General features: G+C 47.0%; 1 protein-coding gene across 1 annotated transcript in view; it reads left to right on the top strand.

Moving 5' to 3' along the window:
* The window catches only part of MSANTD1 (Myb/SANT DNA binding domain containing 1), an 85,436-nt gene that overhangs the window by 26,111 nt on the left and 36,771 nt on the right, over window positions 1-22,554 (top strand). The window contains exon 2 of the mRNA XM_069203491.1: window positions 19,093-19,377. Coding sequence (XP_069059592.1) covers window positions 19,093-19,377 — 285 coding nt within the window. The remainder of the gene's footprint in view (window positions 1-19,092; window positions 19,378-22,554) is intronic.

Here is a 22,554-nt window from a genome sequence, read left to right as displayed (position 1 = left end):
GTACAATGACTTACGGAACCAACTCCTGGACCTAAGGGGATTTTGGGGCAAGGTCCAAGGCCACACCAACAGATCACCTCGGGAAGCTCTAGTATGTCGGGGTGCAGAGGTGTGTTACGGCGCCGGGTGTCCCTTTCAAGTCTATGGGGATCGGTCCGGTTACAAAGTTGCTGCAGGGATGGACTGGAAGGACAGTCCAGGGGAAATCACAGGGGGGCTTGACCCTTGAGGTCCTTGGGCACGTGGGGGCACCGTCGGTCCACTCCTCCTCGGGCTGTAGGACGCGGGTGTAGGGGTGTGTCCCCAGCACTGGAGTGCCTCACTGTTAGCGGGGGGCCCGCAGAAACATTCTGCAGGTGTGGACTGGCGGTCCAGTTCGACCCAGCCAATAAGTGGGCTCAGGTCTCATGACGTGTGGATACTTGGAGACATCCTTGGTTCTCCTATTCTGAGTCCAGGGTGGATGGTTGAGGTCTCACAAGGTGGGGAGAAGTGGGGACACCCTTGGTTCTCCTTCTCAGGGTCCAGGTCGGATGGGTGCAGGGGTGTCCTAGGGTGTCAGGTTTTGCCTCCTGGTCACTTGCGTTTACAAGGGGGTCTGCAGAAACAGTCTGCAGATGCCATTGTGAAGTTCACAGGGCAAGCACAGGGTAGGCTTTTCTTCTGGTGGGCCTGGGGACCATGCTGACACCGTTGGCCCACTTCAATATGGGGTAGGTGGCTTGGGTGCAGTGGTGATGTCTGGCATCACATTTTCGGCAGTTCTGGTCCCCTCAGTTCTTTCTTGGATGCTGGAGCTGCTCCCCTGCGGATGCAGGGAGATCCTCCACTCCAAGAGAGTTCTTATTGGCATCTCTTTCAGTTTCTTGGAGGCTGCAGTGGCAGGACTGGTCAGTTGCTCCTGGATGGTTGGGTGCAGCAGGCAGGCCGACAGGGTTGGTGCCAAGTCAGTCATGCACCTCGGTTCTTGGGTTTAGCAGACTTCTTGTCCACTTCTCCTTTTGTGTCAAGAGAAGTTCTGAGGATCTGGTATCAGAGGTTCTCCTAAATACTCAATTTAGGGGGTGTTAAGGGGAGTGAAGGGTAGTAGCCAATAGGCTACTTACCCTTGGGGTCACTACACCCTCTAGATGACCACTTCCTGTGGGCATCACCCTGTCCACAGTCCCTAAATTCCACCACACGCAAGAATGTGGGTTTTCTAAAGTCGTGTCCACTTCAGACTGGCCACCCTAGGGGTGTTCCCAGTCTGGAAGTGTGACACGCCTCCAGCATAGCTAATCTTCCCATCTGTCCAGGTGCCAAATGGGCCCTGAGACAGGGGGGTGTCATCTTCCTCTGAGGAAGGCCAGATCTGCAAACTAAAGGCGGAGAGCTTCTCTGAAGCTCCTGCCTTGGAATGCAGGTAATCCTGTGGGGAGGGGTGGGTAACACCCCAGCACGGACAGGCTTTTGTTTCTTACCTCTCGAGAGTGAGGCTCTCCCCTTGGGAGGTCAGTTTCCCATCTGTTGGTGGCAACCTGGCCAGAATCTGTCAGTGGGCTCACCAGCAGTTGGTAGGTTTCTCAGAGGACACCTCTAAGGTGCCCTGTGGGTGTATGTATTAATAAATCCATCACTGGAAACAGTGAGGGTTTATTTATACAAGATATTTGATACCAAACATCCCTAGGTTCAGAGAAGCCATCATGTAGCTGGCGAACACGTAGTGACCAGTGTCCAGCACATGCATTTAAAATGGCTTCCCTTGCACTCGCTATGTTTAAGAATCGATAAAGACATAGTAGAGGCATATTTGCTCATGCATATATACCCTCACTTGTAACATTCTGCACTCTTCTTTAGGGCTGAAGGCTTGCAGTAGGGGTGACTTACAGATATTACAAGCAGTGTTTTGGGGGACATAGCACACATGTGTGTGCCACGCCATATTTTTAATTTTAGTAGCTCCTTTTCTTGAAGCCTGCAATAGCAGTCTGCATAAGGTTGGTGCTGGGTTCCTCAGTGTGGCACAAGGTGTGCTGCAGCTTTGAGGGGCCCTCTTCGGTACCCATGCCCTAGGTACCAGGGGTACCATTTACTAGGAACTTACAGGGGGCTGAAGGGCCTGGTGACTTGGGAAACAAGTGACCAGGAGTCTGGTTTTAGGGAAGGAACACTGGCACCGGGGACCTGGTTAGCATGGTTAGCAGGAACCCACTGTACTTCAGTTGAAGTTGCATCTAAAAACCAGACTAAAAGTGGGGGAGGTACTGCAACCAGAACCCAGCTCCCTACACTTCATCTTTGGATTTCAAAAATCTACTCACTTATTATTCATGTCCCCTTTTTGTTGTTCTTTTGTTCACTGTGCTTTCAGCTGGATGATGTTGTTTGGCTTAGATGTTTTCCTGCTTATGTAAACCTCCCACCAGTAGCTTTTGTTGTTTACCAGATAAATACAGTGAGGTTTCAATTCATTGTGTGAATTAGTTTATTTCACCTCCTGTTTCTCTTTGCTTTACAGTAATAATGTCCCATTGGTCCTTGGTTAAGTTTTCATATTCTTCACTGACTCTAACCAATTTGAATGGAGAGTAATTGATTTCAGCCTTTTCATTATGTTTGTATTTTTACATTTAATTTAATATATATATATATATATATATATATATGTATATATATATGTATTACCTAGTGGAGGTCACCGCTACGTATTTATAATTAGGACCTAGTTTCTATAGAAAAAGCATTTTTTTACTTGCCTATATCTTTGACGCCGGTTGACAAATCTTCACAAAATTTTCAAAAACAATTTGCCACTCATGTAAGTTGTTACCTGGAAAGTTCCAGGGTGATACGTCAAGCGGGTGCCAAGAAAAAGGGGAGTTCCCAAATCGCTTTTTTCCCCATTCATTTTTCCATAGGGATTTTGAACAGCGACAGCGAAGAAACCTTTGGACGGAATTACACCAAATTTAGCAGAAATCTAGGGCGTGGTCCAGAAAGCAACCTTTTTGTGATTTGGTGTAAATCCGTTCAGTAGTTTTCGAGAAATTAAAGAAAATCCAAATTGTATATATACGCACTTAAAAGCTCAGCGAACCCTCTCGATCTCGTGCTGAGATCTGAATGGCTGCCAACACTTTAACAATGAAGTGTTGGCAGCTATGTTGGGACTCAGCTTCAGCGGAGTCCCAGAAAAAAAGATGTAAAAAAACAAAAGGGGCCAGGGTAGGGACACCCTGACCCCTTAGCTCTAGTGCTATTAGTCTCTTTTGTGAATCATAGGAAGCTTATACAAGGAGAGTTTGTCAGAGAGAACCTAGGCTTGACTGGCTCAAGAGTGGTCGCTCGCAAATAGTAGACCCAAGGTCCGGTGTGATAGCAGACCGCTTGGGAATTGCTAATGTGTTTGCCAAGTACAACACATCCTTATATGGCAAAAGGGACCCTGATGAGCTTGAACATCAAAGGCCCATATTGCAGGACTTTCCACTGAATAAATTATCAGAGGAGGAAAGAAAGGCCCTGGATCTCCCTCTAACAGAAAGTGTTTAGGTCAGCTATTCAGGACATGCCTGTAGGGAAAGACTCTGGGCCCGTAGCTTCCCAATGAAATTCTTTAAAGCTTACACCTTGAACCTTATTCCCCACATGAAGTGTATGTTTGAACAGGGCCTCCAGGAGGGCTCTCTCTTGCAGGACCTGCGAGGTGTCACGATGGTCATTATACATCTGGATGTCCCCTTGTGGAATGTGCCTCTTATCAGCTGATTTCCCTGATCAATGTGAAGCAAAGACCATGTCAGAAGTACTGGCATATAGGTTTGCAATGGTGATATGCTGTCTGATCCACTAGGACCAAAACAGCTTTATGTCTAAGAGAGGACCCACACATTGCATATGGAGGCTGGAGGTTGCTTTGGAATACGTGGTGTAGCTTAGAGTTCCATCCATCCTCGTTTTAATAGACTTCGAAAAAGCATTCAACTCTGTGTGTTGGCCATAGCTACACACCTTGCTAGAGAAGATCCTAAGAAACTAATATATTTGTCTCCTTCAGCAAGAGTCCAGGTCAACAGGTTGTTGTCTGGACTGTTTGACATTCAGCGCGGTATGAGTTATGGATGTCCTCTGTTCCCACTGTTATTTGCTTCAGCTATCGAACCGCTTCCGACGTGAGGCAGATGCTCAATACTAGGATATGGAAGCCTCAGGATTATACGTTAATTGGGAAAAATCTGTGATAGTTCCTTAGCAAGGTGAGGTGCACCCTGACTATTGAGGATTGAAAGTAGCTCCAAAGGTGCAGTCGGAATTCAAGTATCTTGGGATGTATATCTCAACAAACCCACTTAGGGGCTGGGAGCTGAATGGGTCGCTCTCCTGACCAAAATTAGATCTCACAGGGACAAATGGAGTAAATGACCACTTTCCATCACAGGACAAGGGGCCATATTTAACATGATTGTCCTACACCAGCTCCTTTATATACTACAAAAAAAAACCTTCCCTGTCCCTGAGGGGTTCCTTACTATGCTGCAATCAAAATCACTGGCTACCTCTGAGCTGGAGGTGTCCCTAGATTCTCCTTTGACAAATGTATTTAATTTTCCTTCAATAATGGCTTAGGTATTGCAGATATTAGACTCTATTATTGGGTGGCTCAGACTGAGATTTTAGAAGATATTATCATTTTTAAATGCAACTGCAAACAAGCATTGGTCAACAAAAACTTAGGAAACTTTTGAAAAGTTTAAAAACAGTTAGCTTGGCTACTTCAGCTTGTGTTCGATGACCAATTCCGGTAGGACAGAGGTCAAGGGGGCCAGAGTGGAAAATTTGGACAGCCACCTGGCCACCAGAGCGTTTTTAAGGCAAGATCCAAACTTTACAGCACAACCGCCATAGACATCAATGAAGTAGTTCTGATGCTGATGGATGCAGGTAAAAGATGCTCAAAGGATGCTTCGGTTGTGGTGAGGTGGATGTGGGTGTCTTTGTGGTTGCTCGTCGGTCCATCGTTGAAGTAGGGTGAACCACAGAGATCGGGGTCCCTCAAAGTTCTCTACTTTGCAGTAGCAGTCCAGCCAGTGCTGGGCTACTGGTCAGTCTGCACCGTGGTTGGGGGGAAATCCCTAGGTGGGAGTTAGTGTCCCTTGGGTGCGACAACTCTGGACTTGGATATCACTCCTGGGTCAGGCAGACTCTGGTGCAACTTTAGGTGATCTCTAATTTGTCCTCTTGAGTGCCTGGCGATTGCTGGCAGCAAAACCTCGGCTGTGGCTACCAGCTTGTTGGTTTGGGATTCTTCAGCTCTTGTCTCCCTGGAGCTGGTTCCAAGAGATCAGCCAACCAACTTGGAGTCATTGCTGTAAGTTGGTGCTGGGAATCAACTTTTCCCCAAGCCAGGAGCCACAGGCACAGTCCAAACTTTGTTATCCCAAAGTGCAGCAGGTGCAGTCCTTCCAACAGTGTAGCTTCTCTTTGTGTGGGTTCAAGGGCAGTTGGGCAGTCCTTCTTCGGTCCTCTCTCTGATTCCAGTGTGATCTGGGGCTCAGAGTGCCAGGGGTGCCATATTTATCCCAGGATAGTGCCCTAAGGGGACCACACAGTCACTAGCCAATGGACTTCTGGGTCCTCTCCTACCTACCCCTGGCTATCCCAGAGTGCCACATCCTTGCCACTTTTTAGTTTGGCATAACCCTTCCTCGGAAGTAAGGATCTTAGTAGCCCACTCTGGAGGTGTGGCTACTAGAGGGCTACATGCCCATAGTAAAACCATTTGGGAGCTAATTTTCCCTCCTTGACCATGTCTCTACTTTTTCTGCAGGAATAAAAGGTATCCTGCTCAGGGGTGTTGGTGCTACTTCCCTAACAAATGCAGCTTCCCATTTCAAGCTCGCCTTTTTGGGCTAACACCCTGAGTTGCCATCCTGGGAGAGGAGGTGACACCTTACTCTGCGGCAACTGCCTTTGTTCATGTGCTGGGGACACCGTAGGGGCTTATTGCTCATGCAGCTATGCCCTCACCTGTGGAATAGGTAGGTTACCACTCTAGCAGGCCTTACAGCCCTAAGGCAGGGTGCACCATACCACAGGTGAGGGCATAGCTGCATGAGCAATCTGCCCTTACAGTGTCTAAGTCCATTCTTAGACATTGTAAGTGTACTGTGGCCATATTGAGTATCTGGGCTGGGAGTTTGTCATTACGAACTCCACAGCTCCATGATGGATTCACTGAAGACTGGGAAGTTTGGTATCAAACCTCTCAGCACAATAAACTCCCACTGATGCCAGTGCTGGATTTATTGTAAAATGCACACAGAGGGCATCTAAGATGCCCCCTGTATTTTACCCAGCCCTTTAATGCACTGCTGACTAGTCTGTGCCAGCCTGCCACAAACAGACACGTTTCTGACCCCATTGGGTGAGAGCCTTTGTGCTCTTTGCGGTCAGAAACGAAGCCTGCTGTAGGTAGAGCTGCTTCACATACTCCTCTTGCAGGAACTGTAACACTTGGCAGTGAGCCTGAGAGGCTCAGGCCTCCTGTTACAGTGCCCCAGGGCACTCCAGCAAGTGGAGATGCTGCCCGTCCCCTGGACCTAGCCCCACTTTTGGTGGCAAGTCTGGTGGGACAATTACGAAAAACAAGGAGGAGTGTTCACTTCAGCTGGGACCACCCCAAAGGTGCCCAGAGTTAAAGTGACCCCCCCCTCCTTGCAGAATCTTCCATCTTGTTTGGGAGGATAGGGACCAATAGTGTTAGGAATGTGCCTCCCTCCCCAAAGGGAGTGGGCACGGGAAGGTGTAGCCACCCTCAGGGACAGTAGCCATTAGCCACTGCCCTCTGACCCCTGTATTGCCCCTAAATCTAGTACTTAGGGGCTCCCTGAACCACACTCACCAGAATCCTGGAGACCTTAAGAAGAAGAAGAAAGAAGGACTGCTAAGCCGACCTCAGCAGTGAAGACTCCATACGACAACTAACTTGCCCCCAGCTCTACAAGCCTGTCTACAGCTTCAAAGACCCCTGCTCCAAGAAGCCGACGCATCCTGCAGGACCAGCGACCTCTGCAAACCCCCAGAGGACTGCCTATCCAGCAGAGGACAAAGAACTCCCGAGGACAGCGGCCCTGTCCAGAAGAAATCACCAAAAGGACTCCAGAACTCCGGATCCGCAAACCCTGCCCATTTTGCACCTGACACCCAGGACCCAAGTCCAGGTGGCCCAATGGTACATAGAAGGTCCCCAGCTGATTGCGACCATGAATCCACCCTGGGTTGACACCTCCTGGCCAACACAATGACACCTGCAGCCTGAACTAAGAGGACCCCCTTGACCCTGACTGGATTGGACGAAGATACCCTTTGCCCAAGGAGATCATGCACCCGCAGCCCCCTGGCCTTGGTGAATCAGACCGATGGTCCAGCAACATCCAACGGGTGCCTCCCCTACCTGTCCATCCTTTGGTTTCTCGGAACTGACCCCCTGGACCCAGCCTGTAGCATCTTTTGTGACACCTCGGGTCCCCCTATTGAAAGGAATTGGGCGCCCAGTTCTGTGTTTGCACCCTGCAGCCCCTGTGCCGCTGAGGTTGTGTGTTTGGTGTAGACCTGTGGCCCTCCCGGATCTCCTCTAAACCCCCCAGGTCTGCTCCCCGAGGACGCGGGTACGTACCTGCCAGCAGATCTTCTTCAGTGCCCCCAGTCTTCACAAGGTCCCATTCTAAACCCGACACCAACTTTGACCTCTGCACCCGGCTGGCCCTGTGTTGCTGCATGTGAATGTCTGGGGTCAACTTAAACTTTGACCTGTGGACATCCTAACCCCTGGAGACTGGAACTGTAAATCGAGTACTTACCTTCAAAACATACTAATACTTTTCCTCCCATAGGACTGCATTGGTTCCTATGAAAAAATGCACAGTCAACATTTGAAATAGAAGATTGCTACTTACTTGTAAACTGCTTTACCTGCTAAAACCAAAGAAAGTACATTTGATACATATGCTTGATACCTACTTACAACTGTACTTACCTGCAACAAAGTTCTTCTGGTTCTAGTTATAAAGTAATAAAATATATTTTTCCTTTATAAAAACAATTGGCCTGGAGTTAGTCATTGAGGATGTGTCTCATTTCTTGACTCTGTGTGTACCAACAATGCTTTGCACTACCATCTGATAAACCTAACTAATTTACCAAACTACCACAAAAGAGAGCATTAGTATTATCTACTTTAGCCTCTGTTAAGCCTCTGGGGATCCTCTGGACTCTGTGCAAACTATACCTCATCTTGTTATAATATATTGGTGGATCAGCGGTGGGGTCTACGACTTTGCATTTGCTAGACTACTCAGCCATTATCTGATCACACGACTAAGTCCCAAAATTGGCTTTAGATTCACTTGATTTTTGAATTGACAATATTTTCTAAATTTTTAAAAGTCATGCTATGGCCTTGGTTATGTCCCTTTTAGCATTTCTTTTTAGATTTAAAAGTTACTATACTTATGGGTAAGTAGCTAGAAGTAGTTTTACTTCCTACAAGAAATCACCCACTTTAGTAACAAAATGAGAAGCTCAGAGGACATGCTTGTGGAGTTCAACCTCACCTCTTACCTCCATCTTGGGATGAGAGAGTTAAGGTCCCTCAGCAGATTGAAACAAATCAGAACTGGTTCCAGCCCTACCAAGACTAAGCTCCAGGAGCTCTTTGCAGAGTATACAAAGGAACACCCTACAGAGGAGGATGACCTCCCCTCAGATGGGGAAGAAGTTAGGGATCAGGAAGATGAACTACCCCCTCCTAACCTAACTAGGGAGGACAGGGTCCCAGTACCCCTGACTACAAGGATAGTACTCACAGGTTCTGGGTCTCCTACGGGGGAGTCCAGTTTGTCTGGGAACATTGAGGGCAGCCTGAATGAAGAGGACCTCCTTTTAGCAAGGATGGCCAAAAGATTACCTCTGGGGAGACAGCTCCTGACTATAGAAAGGGAGAGATCAGAAATGGGCCTAGTACCCATTAATTGTGGGAGCAATTTAATTCCTGGGGACAGAGAGCACTCTGACAGACCTAAAATCCCCAAAGGGATTGTCCCCAAGTATGAGGAAGGTGATGACATCACCAAGTGGTTCACAGCCTTTGAGAAAGCTTGTGGAACAAGAAGATTGAAAAAGTCCCACTGGGGAGCTCCCCTTTGGGAAGTGTTCACTGGTATGAAGGGATAGGCTTCTCACACTGACTGGTGTAGATGCTGAATCCTATGACCACACGTAGTATAGAATTAGGTTATGGGGGCTCACAAAACCTCGAGCCAGTCCTAGGTTGATTTTGTAGACTACTCAGTGAAAACACTAGATGTGTGGATAACTGCCAATGGAGTGCATGACTATGATGGGCTTTATAATTTGTTTGTGAAAGAATATCTTTTAACTAACTGCCTCAATGACAAGTTGCATCAATATCTGGTATCCCTACGTCCAATTTCTCACCAAGAATTGGAAAAAAAGGGAGTCCATTGGGTCATGACTAGGGTAACAAGATTTCCACTGGGTGTGACCAAAAGAAAGAAATTACAATCCTTCCCCAAAGGAAGGGTGGCGAGACACCTAAAGATAAAAGTAAACAGTCGTCTAAAGGCCCCCAACAGCCTGAGCAGGAGGGTGGGCCCGAGCCTCTTCACAGTCTTCAAAAAAACTTTGATCCCAAAAAGGCCTGGTGTCACAACTGTAGGCAGAACTCCAAACTGGAGACTTGGCCTGTCCCAGAAAGAATCCCCCTAGAACTGTATCAGCTAGCAATGGTATAGCTAGTCTCCAGGTGGGATCAACAGTGTGCACAGAGCAGAGGGTTCACACTGACGCTACTTTAGTTTCTCCGTTCACACTGACGCTACTTTAGTTTCTCCGGGTGGATTAGATGTTGCCACTCTTGCTGTCTGTCCCCCTAGCATGAACAAATACGGGCAGCATCCCTTGGTTAATGGGACTAAGGTAGAAGCCCTGAGGAATACAGGTGTCAGTGTCACCATGGTGACAGAAAAACTAATTTCCCCAGGACAGTATCTGGCTGGACAAACGTATCCAGTCACTAATGCTGACAATGTACCTAAGGCCATCCCATGGCGATGGTGACCTTAGAATGGGGAGGGGTTACTGGCCTGAAACAGGTAGTTGTCTCTTCTGCAATCCCATTTGAATGTCTGCTAGGGAATAACCTGGAGTCCTCAGGAACTGAGGTAGAACTCAAAACCCATGCAGCCATGCTTGGAATCCCTGAGATGGTGTGCATGAAAACTAGAGCACAGAGCCAAGTACAGGGTGAAAAAGAAGTGTTGGAGCCTAGAATAATGGCCCAACCTTCCAAGAGAAAGGGCAGGAAGACTGGAGGACCAACTTCTGTACAGCAACAAGCACAAGACTCCTCTTCTCAGGAAGAAGTCTTAACATGCTCTGAGGGAACTGAGTCCATGGAGCTTGATCCTCATCAGGTAGAGCTCTTGGGTGCAGGAGGACCCTCAAGGGACCAGCTGTTCCAGGGACAGATAACCTGTCCCACTCTTGAAGGCCTGAGGCAGCAAGCAGCTGCATAGGAGAAGGGAGATGTCAGTGGCTTCCACAGGGTCTATTGGTAGGTGGGACTCCTCTACACTGAGGCTAGAGACCCCAAACCTGGTGCAAACAGGAGAGTGGTAATGCCTCAGCAGTTTAGGGAATTCATTCTCACTTTGGCACATACATCCCCCTAGCTGGGCATCTGGGCCAAACTAAAACTTGGAATAGGCTTGCCAGTCATTTGTACTGGCCCAACATGTTGCAAAAGGTGAAGGAGTTTTGCAGCTCCTGTATCACCTGCTAAGCCAGTGGTAAGGCAGGTGGCCACCCAAAGCCCCCCCTAATTCCACTACCAGTGGTTTTGAACAGTTGGTGTGGACATAGTGGGTCCACTTGAACCACCCACAGCCTCAGGAAACCAGTATATACTGGTAGTAGTGGATCATGCTACCAAGTGCCCTGAAGCAATTCCCCTTAGGTCTACTACAGATCATGTAGTAGCCAAAGATCTTATTGGTATCTTTACCAGGGTAGTGTTTCCTAAGGAGGTGGTTTCTGACAGGTGCCAACTTCATGTCTGCTTACCTAAAACAAACGTGGAATGAGTGTGGGGTGGCTTACAAGTTCACCACACCATACCATCCACAAACCAGTGGACTTCTTGAAAGGTTCAACAAGACATTGAAGGGCATGATCATGGGGCTCCCTGAAAAACTCAAAAGGAGATAGATGTCCGCCTGCCATGCTTGCTTTTCACCTACAGAAAGGTGCCTCAAAAGGGAGTAATCTTTCCCTCTTTGAACTTCTGTTTGGCCACCCTCTTAGGGGACCACCTGCAAATGTGTAGGAAGGTTGGGAGAGACCTCTCCACGAGCCTAGGCAGGATGTGGTGGACTATGTACTGGGCCTCCACTCTAGGATGGCAGACTACAGGGAAAAAGCATCCAAAACAGTGAGGACACCCAACAGCTCCAGAAGCAGTGGTATGACCAAAAGGCTGCACTGGTAGAGTTTAAACAAGGGTAGATGGTATGGGTTCTGCAGCCTATGGCTCCCAAGGCACTTCAGTGACAAGTGGAGTGGCCCTTACCCTATCCTAGAAATGAAAAGTGAGGTCACCTACTTGGTAGACCTGGGCAATAGCAGGACACCAATAAGGGGGATCCATGTGAACCACCTCAAGCTTTTCTGTGACAGGGATTATGTAACCATGCTGATGGTTACTGATGTGGCTCAGGAAGCAGAGAGTAAACCTCTCCCTGACCTCCTCTCACACAACCCTAAAGATTGGTCAGTTGATGGAGTTGTCTACTCAGACACGCTCACTGCCCAACAGCAGGCTGACTGCAGGCAAGTCTTGCAGCAGTATGCAGAGCTTCTCTCCTTAACCTCTGGGCAGACACACCTGTGCACCCATGGTGTGGATATGGGAGACAGCTTGCCTGTCAAATCCAAGATCTATTGGCAGTCTAATCAAGTTAAGGAGAGCATCAAAGTTAAAGTCAACAAGATGCTGGATTTAGGGGTTATTAAACCCTCTGACAGTCCCTGGCTAGCTCAATGGCCTTAGTCCCCAAACCTCATCCCCACAGTGGAAAGAAAGAAAAGAGGTATTGTTTGTACTACAGAGGTCTCAGCTCTGTCACTAAGAAAGATACTCACCCTATTCCAAGGGCTGATGAGCTGATAGACAAATTAGGGGCAGCAAAGTTTCTCAGTACCTTTGACTTGACTGCAGGATACTGGCAAATTCACATGGCACCAGGAGCAAAAGAAAAGACTGCATTCTTTAGACCTGATAGGCATTATCAATTTACTGTAATGCCCTTTGGTTTAAAGAATGCCCCTGCCACCTTCCAAAGGTGTGTGAATCCTTGCTATCTTGGAATCCTTTGGTGCAGCATATCTGGATGATATTGCTGTCTTTTGCTCCTCCTGGCAGGATCACCTGGTCCACTTGGGGAAGGTTTTGCAGGCTATACAATCTGCAGACCACATTATTAAGGCATCCAAATGCCAGATAGGGCAGCATACTGTTGTATACTTGGGCCACCTTGCAGGTGGAGACCAAGTGCAACCCTTACAGCCCAAGATCCAGACAATTCTGGACTGGGAAGCTCCAAAAACCCAGATTCGAGTCAGGGCATTCCTTGGCTTGACTGATTATTACAAGAGGTCTGTGACGGGGTATGGATCCATTGTGACCCCCCTCACAGAACTGACCTCTAAAAACAAATGCACAAGAAAATAAACGGGACTGTTAATTGTCAAAAGGACTTTGACACCCTGAAGGAGGTAATGTGCTCAGCACCAGTTCTCACAGCTCCAGATTACTCTATGCAGTTCATTGTGCAGACAGAAGCCACTGAACATGGGATAGGAGCAGTCCTGTGTAGGAAAGTACCATCTTGCTTGGCATGTTACCCCCATATTTCACTGTATATATGTTGTTTTAGTCTATGTGTCACTGGGATCCTGCCTGGCAGAGCCACAGTGCTCATAAGTATGTGCCCTGTATGTGTTCCCTGTGTGATGCCTAACTGTCTCACTGAGGCTCTGCTAACCAGAACCTCATTGGTTATGCTCTCTCTGCTTTCCAAATTTTTCACTAACAGGCTAGTGACTAAATTTACCAATTCACATTGGCATACTGGTACACCCATATAATTCCCTTGTATATGGTACTGAGGTACCCAGGGTATTGGGGTTCCAGGAGATCCCTATGGGCTGCAGCATTTCTTTTGCCACCCATAGGGAGCTCTGACAATTCTTACACAGGCCTGCCATTGCAGCCTGCGTGAAATAACGTGGACGTTATTTCACAGCTATTTACCGCTGCACATAAGTAACTTATAAGTCACCTATATGTCTAATCTTAACCTGGTGAAGGTTGGGCGCAAAGTTACTTAGTGTGTGGGCACCCTGGCACTAGCCAAGGTGCCCCCACATCGGTCAGGGCAAATTCCCCAGACTTTGTGAGTGCGGGGACACCATTACACTTGTGCACTATACATAGGTCACTACCTATGTGTAGCGTCACAATGGTAACTCCGAACATGTCCATGTAACATGATCCCCTGGGTCTCTAGCACAGAACCCGGGTACTGCCAAACTGCCTTTCCGGGGTCTCCACTGCAGCTGCTGCTGCTGCCAACCCCTCAGACAGGTTTCTGCCCTCCTGGGGTCCAGGCAGCCCTGGCCCAGGAAGGCAGAACAAAGGATTTCCTCTGGGAGAGGGTGTTACACCCTCTCCCTTTGGAAATAGGTGTGAAGGGCTGGGGAGGAGTAGCCTCCCCCAGCTTCTGGAAATGCTTTGATGGGCACAGATGTTGCCCATCTCTGCATAAGCCAGTCTACACCGGATCCCCCAGCCCTGCTCTGGCGTGAATCTGGACAAAGGAAAGGGGAGTGACCACTCCCCTGACCAGTACCTCCCAGGGGAGGTGCCCAGAGCTCCTCCAGTGTGTCCCAGACCTCTGCCATCTTGGAAACAGAGGTGTTGGGGGCACACTGGACTGCTCTGAGTGGCCAGTGCCAGCAGGTGACGTCAGAGGCACCTTCTGATAGGCTCTTACCTCTCTTGGTAGCCAATCCTCCTTCCTTGGTAGCCAGACCTCCTTTTCTGGCTATTTAGGGTCTCTGCTTTGGGGAATTCTTTAGATAACGAATGCAAGAGCTCACCAGAGTACCTCTGCAACTCCCTCTTCACCTTCTACCAAAGGATCGACCGCTGACTGCTCCAGGACGCCTGCAAAACCGCAACAAAGTAGCAAGACGACTACCAGCAACATTGTAGCGCCCAATCCTGCCGGCTTTCTCCAGGTGGTGCATGCTCTGGGGGTAGCCTGCCTTCACCCTGCACCAGAAGCTCCGAAGAAATCTCCTGTGAGTCGACGGAATCTTCCCCCTGCTAACGCAGGCACCAAAAGACTGCAACACTGGTCCTCTGGGTCCCCTCTCATCCTGACGAGCGTGGTCCCTGGAACACAGCAACTCTGTCCAAGTGACTCCCACAGTCCAGTGACTCTTCAGTCCAAGTTTGGTGGAGGTAAGTCCTTGCCTCCCCACGCTAGACTGCAAAGCTGTGTACTGCGTGATTTGCAGCTGCTCCAGCTCCTGTGCACTCTTCCAGGATTTCCTTCGTGCACAGCCAAGCCTGGGTCCCCAGCACTCTGTCCTGCAGTGCACAACCTTCTGAGTTGTCCTCCGGCGTCGTGGGATTCCCTTTTGGGACTTTGCGTGGACTCCGGTTCACTTTTCTTCCAAGTGCCTGTTGGGGTACTTCTGCGGGTGCTGCCTGCTTCTGTGAGGGCTCTCTGAGTTGCTGAGCGCCCCCTCTGTCTCCTCCTCCAAAAGGCGACATCCTGGTCCTTCCTGGTCCTCAGCAGCACCCAAAAACCTCTACTGCGACCCTTGCAGCTAGCAAGGCTTGTTTGCAGTCTTTCTGCGTGGGAACACCTCTGCAAGCTTCATCGCGACGTGGGACATCCGTCTTCCAAAGGAGAAGTTCCAAGTCCTCTTCTTTCTTGCAGAACTCCAAGCTTCTTCCAACCGGTGGCAGCTTCCTTGCACCTTCAGCTGGCATTTCCTGGGCTCCTGCCCCCCCTCGACACTGTCGGGACTATTGGACTTGGTCCCCTTGTCTTACAGGTACTCAGGTCCGGAAATCCGTTGTCAGTGCACTGCTGGTGTGTGTTCTTCCTGCAGAATCCACCTATCACGACTTCTGTGCTCTCTGGGGGTAGTAGGTGCACTTTACTCCTACTTTTCAGGGTCTTGGGGTGGGGTATTTTTCTAACCCTCACTGTTTTCATACAGTCCCAGCGACCCTCTACAAGCTCACATAGGTTTGGGGTCCATTTGTGGTTCGCATTCCACTTTTGGAGTATATGGTTTGTGTTGCCCCTATACCTATGTGCTCCTATTGCAATCTATTGTAATTCTACACTGTTTGCATTACTTTTCTTGCTATTACTTACCTAACTTTGGTTTGTGTACATATAACTTGTGTATATATATTACCTTCTTACTGAGGGTACTCACTGAGATACTTTTGGCATATTGTCATAAAAATAAAGTACCTTTATTTTTTAGTAACTCTATGTATTGTGTTTTCTTATGATACTGTGCATATGATATAAGTGGTATAGTAGGAGCTTTACATGTCTCCTAGTTCAGCCTAAGCTGCTTTGCCATAGCTATCTTCTATCAGCCTAAGCTGCTAGAAACACCTCTTCTACACTAATAAGGGATAACTGGATCTGGCACAAGGTGTAAGTACCTCTGGTACCCACTACAAGCTAGACCAGCCTCCTACATCCTTTCCCAGACCAACAATGATAGCCATGACCAGCCTGTTGCTTTCATTAGTAGGAGGTTACTCCCCAGGGAACAGCTTTGGAGTTCCATTAAGAGGGAGGCCTTTGCTGTGGTTTGGTCCCTGAAAAAGCTGTTTGGTACTCACTTTATTGTTAAACTGACCATAAACCTCTCAGATGAATAATGCAAATGAAAGGTGAGAACCCTAAACATTTGAGATGGCCCATCTCCCTACAGGCAATGGACTTTACAGTGGAACATAGACCTGGGACTCTCCTTGCCAATGCAGATAGTATTTCTAGGTTTTCCACTTAGACAATGAAGACTTTCTTGGGAACGGTTAGTCTCACCGTATTTCGTTTGGGAGGAGGTTGTGCAGGAAAGTGCCCCTTTTGGCATGGTTACTCCTCCCACTTTTTGACTGGAATTGATGCTAACTTGACTGATTATGTGCTGGGATCCTGCTAACCAGGCTCCAGCATCAGTGTTCTTCCACTAAACTGTACCATTGTTTCCACAATTGGCACACCCCTGGCACACAGCTATGTCCCTTGTAAAAGGTACCATTGGTACGAAGGGCTCTGTGACCAGGGAGGGTCCCTAAGGGCTTCAGTATGATTGTGCCCATCCTTCATTGACACCTTTTCCCTTTTGATCAGTCTGCACGGGCACATATATACATATCATGTGCTATAGCAGAGGGGGTGAAGCAGTGTTAGGATCATTGCAGCGGTGCTCGTTCAAAGGCACAGTTTTCCTTTGTTAGATCTCTCAACTGGTAACTTACTTGTGCAAGAGCCTGTGAAGGAGTCACTGCTCAGTTGTGCAACAATAGGCCGATTACTTCTATATTGTAAAAGAGGTATCTGATACACAATAAATATTCAAATGAAAATTATCTACATTTGAACCCTACCTTCAATACAATCAATCAAAGATGCACATGATGTATATATTAGGGCATAAAGATATCAAAACACAAATATTTAATTGTTATTACACCCTGCATATTTTTGTATAACTTTATAAAAATGATTTAGGCTGCTTTGAGCTCATTATTATAGAATTGTGGTTACCCTTACAATAATGTTTTCTTTTCATTTGGCTGCGTAAGTGCAATGAAACAGATTACTCACATGGATTTCTGACATGTTTATTTCTGAAACTATATTTTTCTAGATACAGGGAATGTCTTCTCCATAAGAAACTTTCTGTTCAGATCAAGACCAAAAGTATCATTTAAAGTTTGGTGGATGCGGGACATACATCAAACTTGGCGGACGTCTGTCTGCTCTGCTTAGACTGGTACATGGCAGTATTCACTAAGGGTCTGATTATAAATTGGGCGGCTTATCAGTGGTGTAACAAAGGTCCCCGCCACCCCCTTGGTGCAAGGGGGCCCGAGCTCCAGGGGCCCCCCGCAGCACAGAACACTGCACACAGATGGCAGGCACCTGACTGAGTCCAAGGGGGAGGGGACCCCCTTCATGTACTTTGCAGGGGCCCCCCTCAAGTTTCGCTACGCTACTGCAGTTAATTCCGTCCTATGGGTAAACCCCTGTTTATGCATCGGACAGAAATATGAGTTTGATTTCTTTTAACACATCTGATAATTATAAGCACAAGTATAATTATTGAATGTCTTAAATAACCCAACATTTGTTATGTCAAGCCTGCCTAAATTTAACTGGAAAAAACTGTATTTACTTTATCATGCAAGTTGGCAAGGGAGAGGCAGGGTCCTATGCACTGCAAAGACTTTCCTTTGAAGTTTGCCTACTTCAAATGCAGAAATGAGTAGTGGACTCAAAACCCCAGATTACTTCTGGATCAAGATGAACCTCTGTAAAGGAGAAGAGCTTGATGTTTGAGGAGGGCCTGCCACTCTGCCTGTTGCTTTGCTGTGCTGGCCTGCTGCTGCTGCTTCTGCCTTAAGAGGGAAAGGACTGGACTTTGCTTTCTGAAATCCTACTTGTGAAGTTTCTCCAAGGGCTTGGACTGAGCTTGCCTCCTGCTAAGAATTCTCAGGGGCATCAAAGACTTCACTTGCCAGCACCTCGCCACTGCCTGCAATACGAAGCCGTGTTCCCCGCTGGAGTGCAGTGACCCCGATGAATATCGCAGACTGGACGTCGCTGCAGCCCGCTAACGTCCCGTGACTTCATGAGTCCTGAGTGCTGTGTCACTGATGTTCGTGACACCTGACTCATCCGCAGTGCCTGTAGCCCCGTGGTGTGACTGCGACCCCGTGAGGTCACCCAAGGCGCCTTGACCTGCCGTATTCATCTACCCTGCCGGATCATCAGGAACCGACGCCTCGCACCGATGCCGCATCACCTCCCCTGCACCGCAGTAAGGAACTGGCGCCATATCGGATTCAGCGACGCCTTGCCTTCCTGACTACGTGCACCGGCTTGGTTCCTCGTTTACCGAAGGTACTGTACTTGGGAGTCCCTGTGACTCCTTGATCAGTGCCGCCCTCCTCATGAGTGGCGTCAGATTGTTGGGAATGACTCCATCAACGATGTCGCAATAGCCCAGGTTGGAGCTATTGTGTTTCTAGCGCTATATTGAAGTTTAATCTTTGAAAATGCATATCTTTGCTTATGTATGTTGGATTTTTGTTGATTTGGTCTTGTTTTACTCATATAGATATTGGCTAAACTAGTGTTGAGTGCTTTTGTTGTGTTTTCACTGTGTTACTGTGTGTGTTTGTACAAATAATTTACACATTGCCTCTGAGATAAGCCTGACTGCTTGTGCCAAGCTACTAAGGGAGTGAGCAGAGGTTATCTGAGCTGTGTATCTCCCTTACCCTGACTAGAGTGAGGGTCTCTACTTGGACAGGGTGCAAACTGACTGCCAACTAGAGACCCCATTTCCAACAATGCAGATTTGGGTACATTAAACACCGAAATCCGCATGTGATTCCCCATAAACTCATAATAGGTGTTATGTATGGCATCCGATAAATAACGTACCCTGTGATATTGTTATTTATGAGGGGCAATAAATTATGCCTCAACTTTTAATCAGGACCAAAATGGAACACATAGGACATCAGTTTATTTTGGGCATATGTCCGGCAACTGCTAAACTCTTAAGTATTTTGGCAAAAGGCAATACCTTCCTCATAAGCATACACATGGCATATTTAGAAGTGCCAACCTCTGTTCAATTGATTTGTATATCTTGTAATCCATTTTATGTTGTGTCTCTTTGATGCAGGAAATTGAAATGCCTGACAGATGGCGACCCAATCCCAGCCGATTGGCCTTATTATAAAACTATTGATCGAATATTGTCAAAGGTACCTGAAAACAGTGATATAAAAATGCATGATGCTCAGCAAGCTGGTCCTTCAGCATCTCAGACTGAGGCTTCTTTGTCCCCATCAACCAAGTCAACTCCCCTGTACTTACCATACAACCAATTCACATACGAGGGGAAGGAAGAGTGCTTCGAACATGAACATTCAGAAAGTTCGTCCAGCTTACACTCTTATAAACTAAGGTATGGATATTCTTCCTATGCCGTGCATTTCTAAAAACGTATTCTGATATTCAACAGTGTGCATTAAACCAGGTATCTATTTATAACATATTATAGTTTCTACTATTGGGGTAAAATACGACGTGTGAAATGCGTCAGACAGTATTGATCTCTATGCATCTTCCATTTTATGGCATCATTTTCTTTTCACTACGGCAAGAAAGAGTGCATTGTATGACTCAAAATCCTCTTTAAACATTGATTCTTCTCTTCTTAGAAGAGGCATCCCACAATAGGGCAACCAAGCCCTTGTTTATATTCTACTTGTTATATTTATCTATTTTACAGAAATATGCATTGTTATGCTAACTCATCGCAAGAACTACAGTCTACAGTGTTAAGTGTGGTGGTGAGTGGTAGGAAGGAAGGCAGACATCGAATGTCTGCACTTATTAAAAGGTCTGTATAGAATGAATTCTATATACCGTCCCTCTCTTACCTAAACCGAACCAACCCTCACCAGTTACACAGTGTACGTGTCCAGACAAAATACCAGAGGAAAAATATTGTGTGGACAAAATATTGTGTCAAGAATATCAAGGACAAAAATATTCTAAATGTTTCTATAGATGAGCACAGTTTTACTATATATAACTCCACGTATATTTACATGATGATTTATATATCTTCAAGATATGGAGTTAAAAATGTTAAATCTATACTTACCTATTTGCATTTACCTTCTCCCCACACAATATGTGTGCTTCTGATATTCTGTGAGTGATCCCAGTTTAACATAACTGGCCCCTGACAGCTCTTTTAAGTTACTCCATTTCCAGATTGTACTTTCTCCTTCCTTTCTGCATCTGCTTCACACACTTTTCCTGTCATAGCCTCTGCACAGATACCAAGTGATCAGTCTTGGGACAGTTAAGGTCAGTCATCTCCTTGAGCACAGTTGGTCTACACCAATGGTAAGCAAACCCTCGCCTCTTCTCTTTCCATATGCAAATTGTAGCTCTGTTTCTTTGTCATCACCATTGCTGGACTGACCATTCGGCCACTTTGCAATTTGGGCTGCAGGGTTGAGGGTTACTTTGAGATCTAGAGGGGTTGCTGTAATCCAACCAGGCCCACATGGCCTGATTCTAATCTATTCCAGCTCTGGTCTTCACCACGTATGTTAAGTTATGAGGATTGCAAGAGCGCACTCTCACCTGGGAGGGTATCTTGGCTTTGAGCAAGTGTGAATCTAACCAAACCTTGGGCCTAGTGAGACTGCTTAAAAAGCCAGGTCTTGAGCATCTTGAGGAATTTAAGTAGTGAGGGGGAAGGATCTTATGTTTAGATGCAGGTTGTTCCATACTTTAGGGGTGATATATGAGTAGGCTTGACTGCTGGATCTGGTTTTCCATATGTGTGGGATGTAGACGAGCAGAGGTGTCTGTAAGATTTGTGGAAGCAGATGCAATTGTTGATGTATGCTGGGCCAGTGTTATGTAATGCCTTGAAAATGTGGGTCAGGAGTTTGAATTGTGCTCATTTGTGAATGGGGAGCCAGTGGAGCTCCTTCAGGTGTGGTGTGATGTGAGTGCGGCATCGGAGGTTGAAAGTGATACTGGCCGTCGAGTTCTGAATGGTGTACAGCATTGTGGTGAGTGCTTTGTTTATCCTGGTATAGAGGGTGTTCCCGTAGTCCAGCTTGCTTATGATAAGGGCATGCTTAATGGTTTTCTGGGTGGTGATTGGGAGGCATTTGACAATCTTCTTCAGCATCTTGAAGGTATGAAAGCATGAGACAGTGATGCAGTTGACTCAGGCAGCCGTGTCAAATTTTCTGTTGATGATGATCATGAAGTTCTTGACATGAGTGATAGGTGTTGGTCCTCGATCTGTTGGCCACCAGGTGGAGTCTCACTGTGAAGTGCTCTTCCCAAAGATCACAATTTTGATCTTGCTGTTGTTCAGCTTCAGACAGTTGTTCTTCATCCAGTGAGCAACTTTAGTCATGCAGGGATTGAATTTGCTCCAGGTACTGGGTGTCTTGTCCATGAGGGAGAGAATGAGTTGTGTGTTGGTGCTGGAGAGGATGTTGGTGTCATTAGAGCCGATGATGCTGGCTAGAGCGATCATGTATGTGTTGACTAGGGTTGGGAGGATTGATGCAGAACTCCCCAAATGAGGTCGTGGGCATCTGAGGTGTACGGTGTCAAGCTGACTGACTCTGTCATTCCAGTCAAGAAGGAGCAGATCCATCATAGTGCTGATGCGTGTCCTTGGATTCTGATGTTGTGTAGGTGTTGAATGAGAATGGGGTGGGAGACAGTATCAAAAACTGGGGGGAGGGCCTCCGTGTCTCCTTCTTGTAGAGTCATGCAGATGTCATCTGTCAGTGAAATGAGGGCAGTTTCCATGCCTTGGTTGGGTTTGAAGCGAGTGGTCTGTTGATCTTCTGTAAGACCTTGACTGGGAATGTTAACAGGAGATTGGTCTTTAGTTGGTGATAGTTGAATGGTACTTGGAGGGTTTCTTTAGCAATATGAGGACAATTGCTTGTTTCTAGTTGTCTGTGGTTGTTCAGTATGCCTTAGCTCTGCGTTCAGTCTGCTTCGTGCCAGCTTTGAAGCATTCCTAGCAGAGGCATGTTTCCTCTCTGTGTGTTACTCATTTCACTAGTAGACTAGCCAAATAATCTAGTTACTTTTACAAGGGTCTGTAACTTATAGATATAGTAATCATCTGGGTACAAGAAAATGACTATTCGTCTTCGGGTAACTGATTACAATATCTGCCTCTCAAAGTCTTTTGATGGGGATATGTGTGTGTGTTCTTTCAGTAATAGTCATATTGCATAGCCTATGTATTCAGCCTCTGATCTCTTTCAAAGGTATTAGCCTAGTCATCAGGTAAGGGGATTGATTGGGGAAATAGGAGCATTGCGATCTGATAGTGTGTTGTATTCTGAAATAGGTGAAAACATCCAGAGGTTTAGTTGTGCAATTTTCTTTGAATTTGTCAAGAGACAGAAATTCGAACCTTTATATAAATGCTCTACACAGGTCAATCAATATTGTCTCTAGAAGTCCACTACAATGCCTTCAGTAGAAATCAGGGTAGCAGGATTATTCAGGAGTGGGAATTCCTTCAGATGCGTATATTGAGCTTAACCTGTTTCCCCAAGGTATACCATTGCCTGTT

Source organism: Pleurodeles waltl, chromosome 1_2, assembly GCF_031143425.1.
Source record: "Pleurodeles waltl isolate 20211129_DDA chromosome 1_2, aPleWal1.hap1.20221129, whole genome shotgun sequence".
Taxonomy (NCBI): Eukaryota; Metazoa; Chordata; class Amphibia; order Caudata; family Salamandridae; genus Pleurodeles; species Pleurodeles waltl.
The sequence above is the reverse complement of the archived record's forward strand: the minus strand, read 5'-3'. Positions and strand labels throughout refer to the sequence as shown.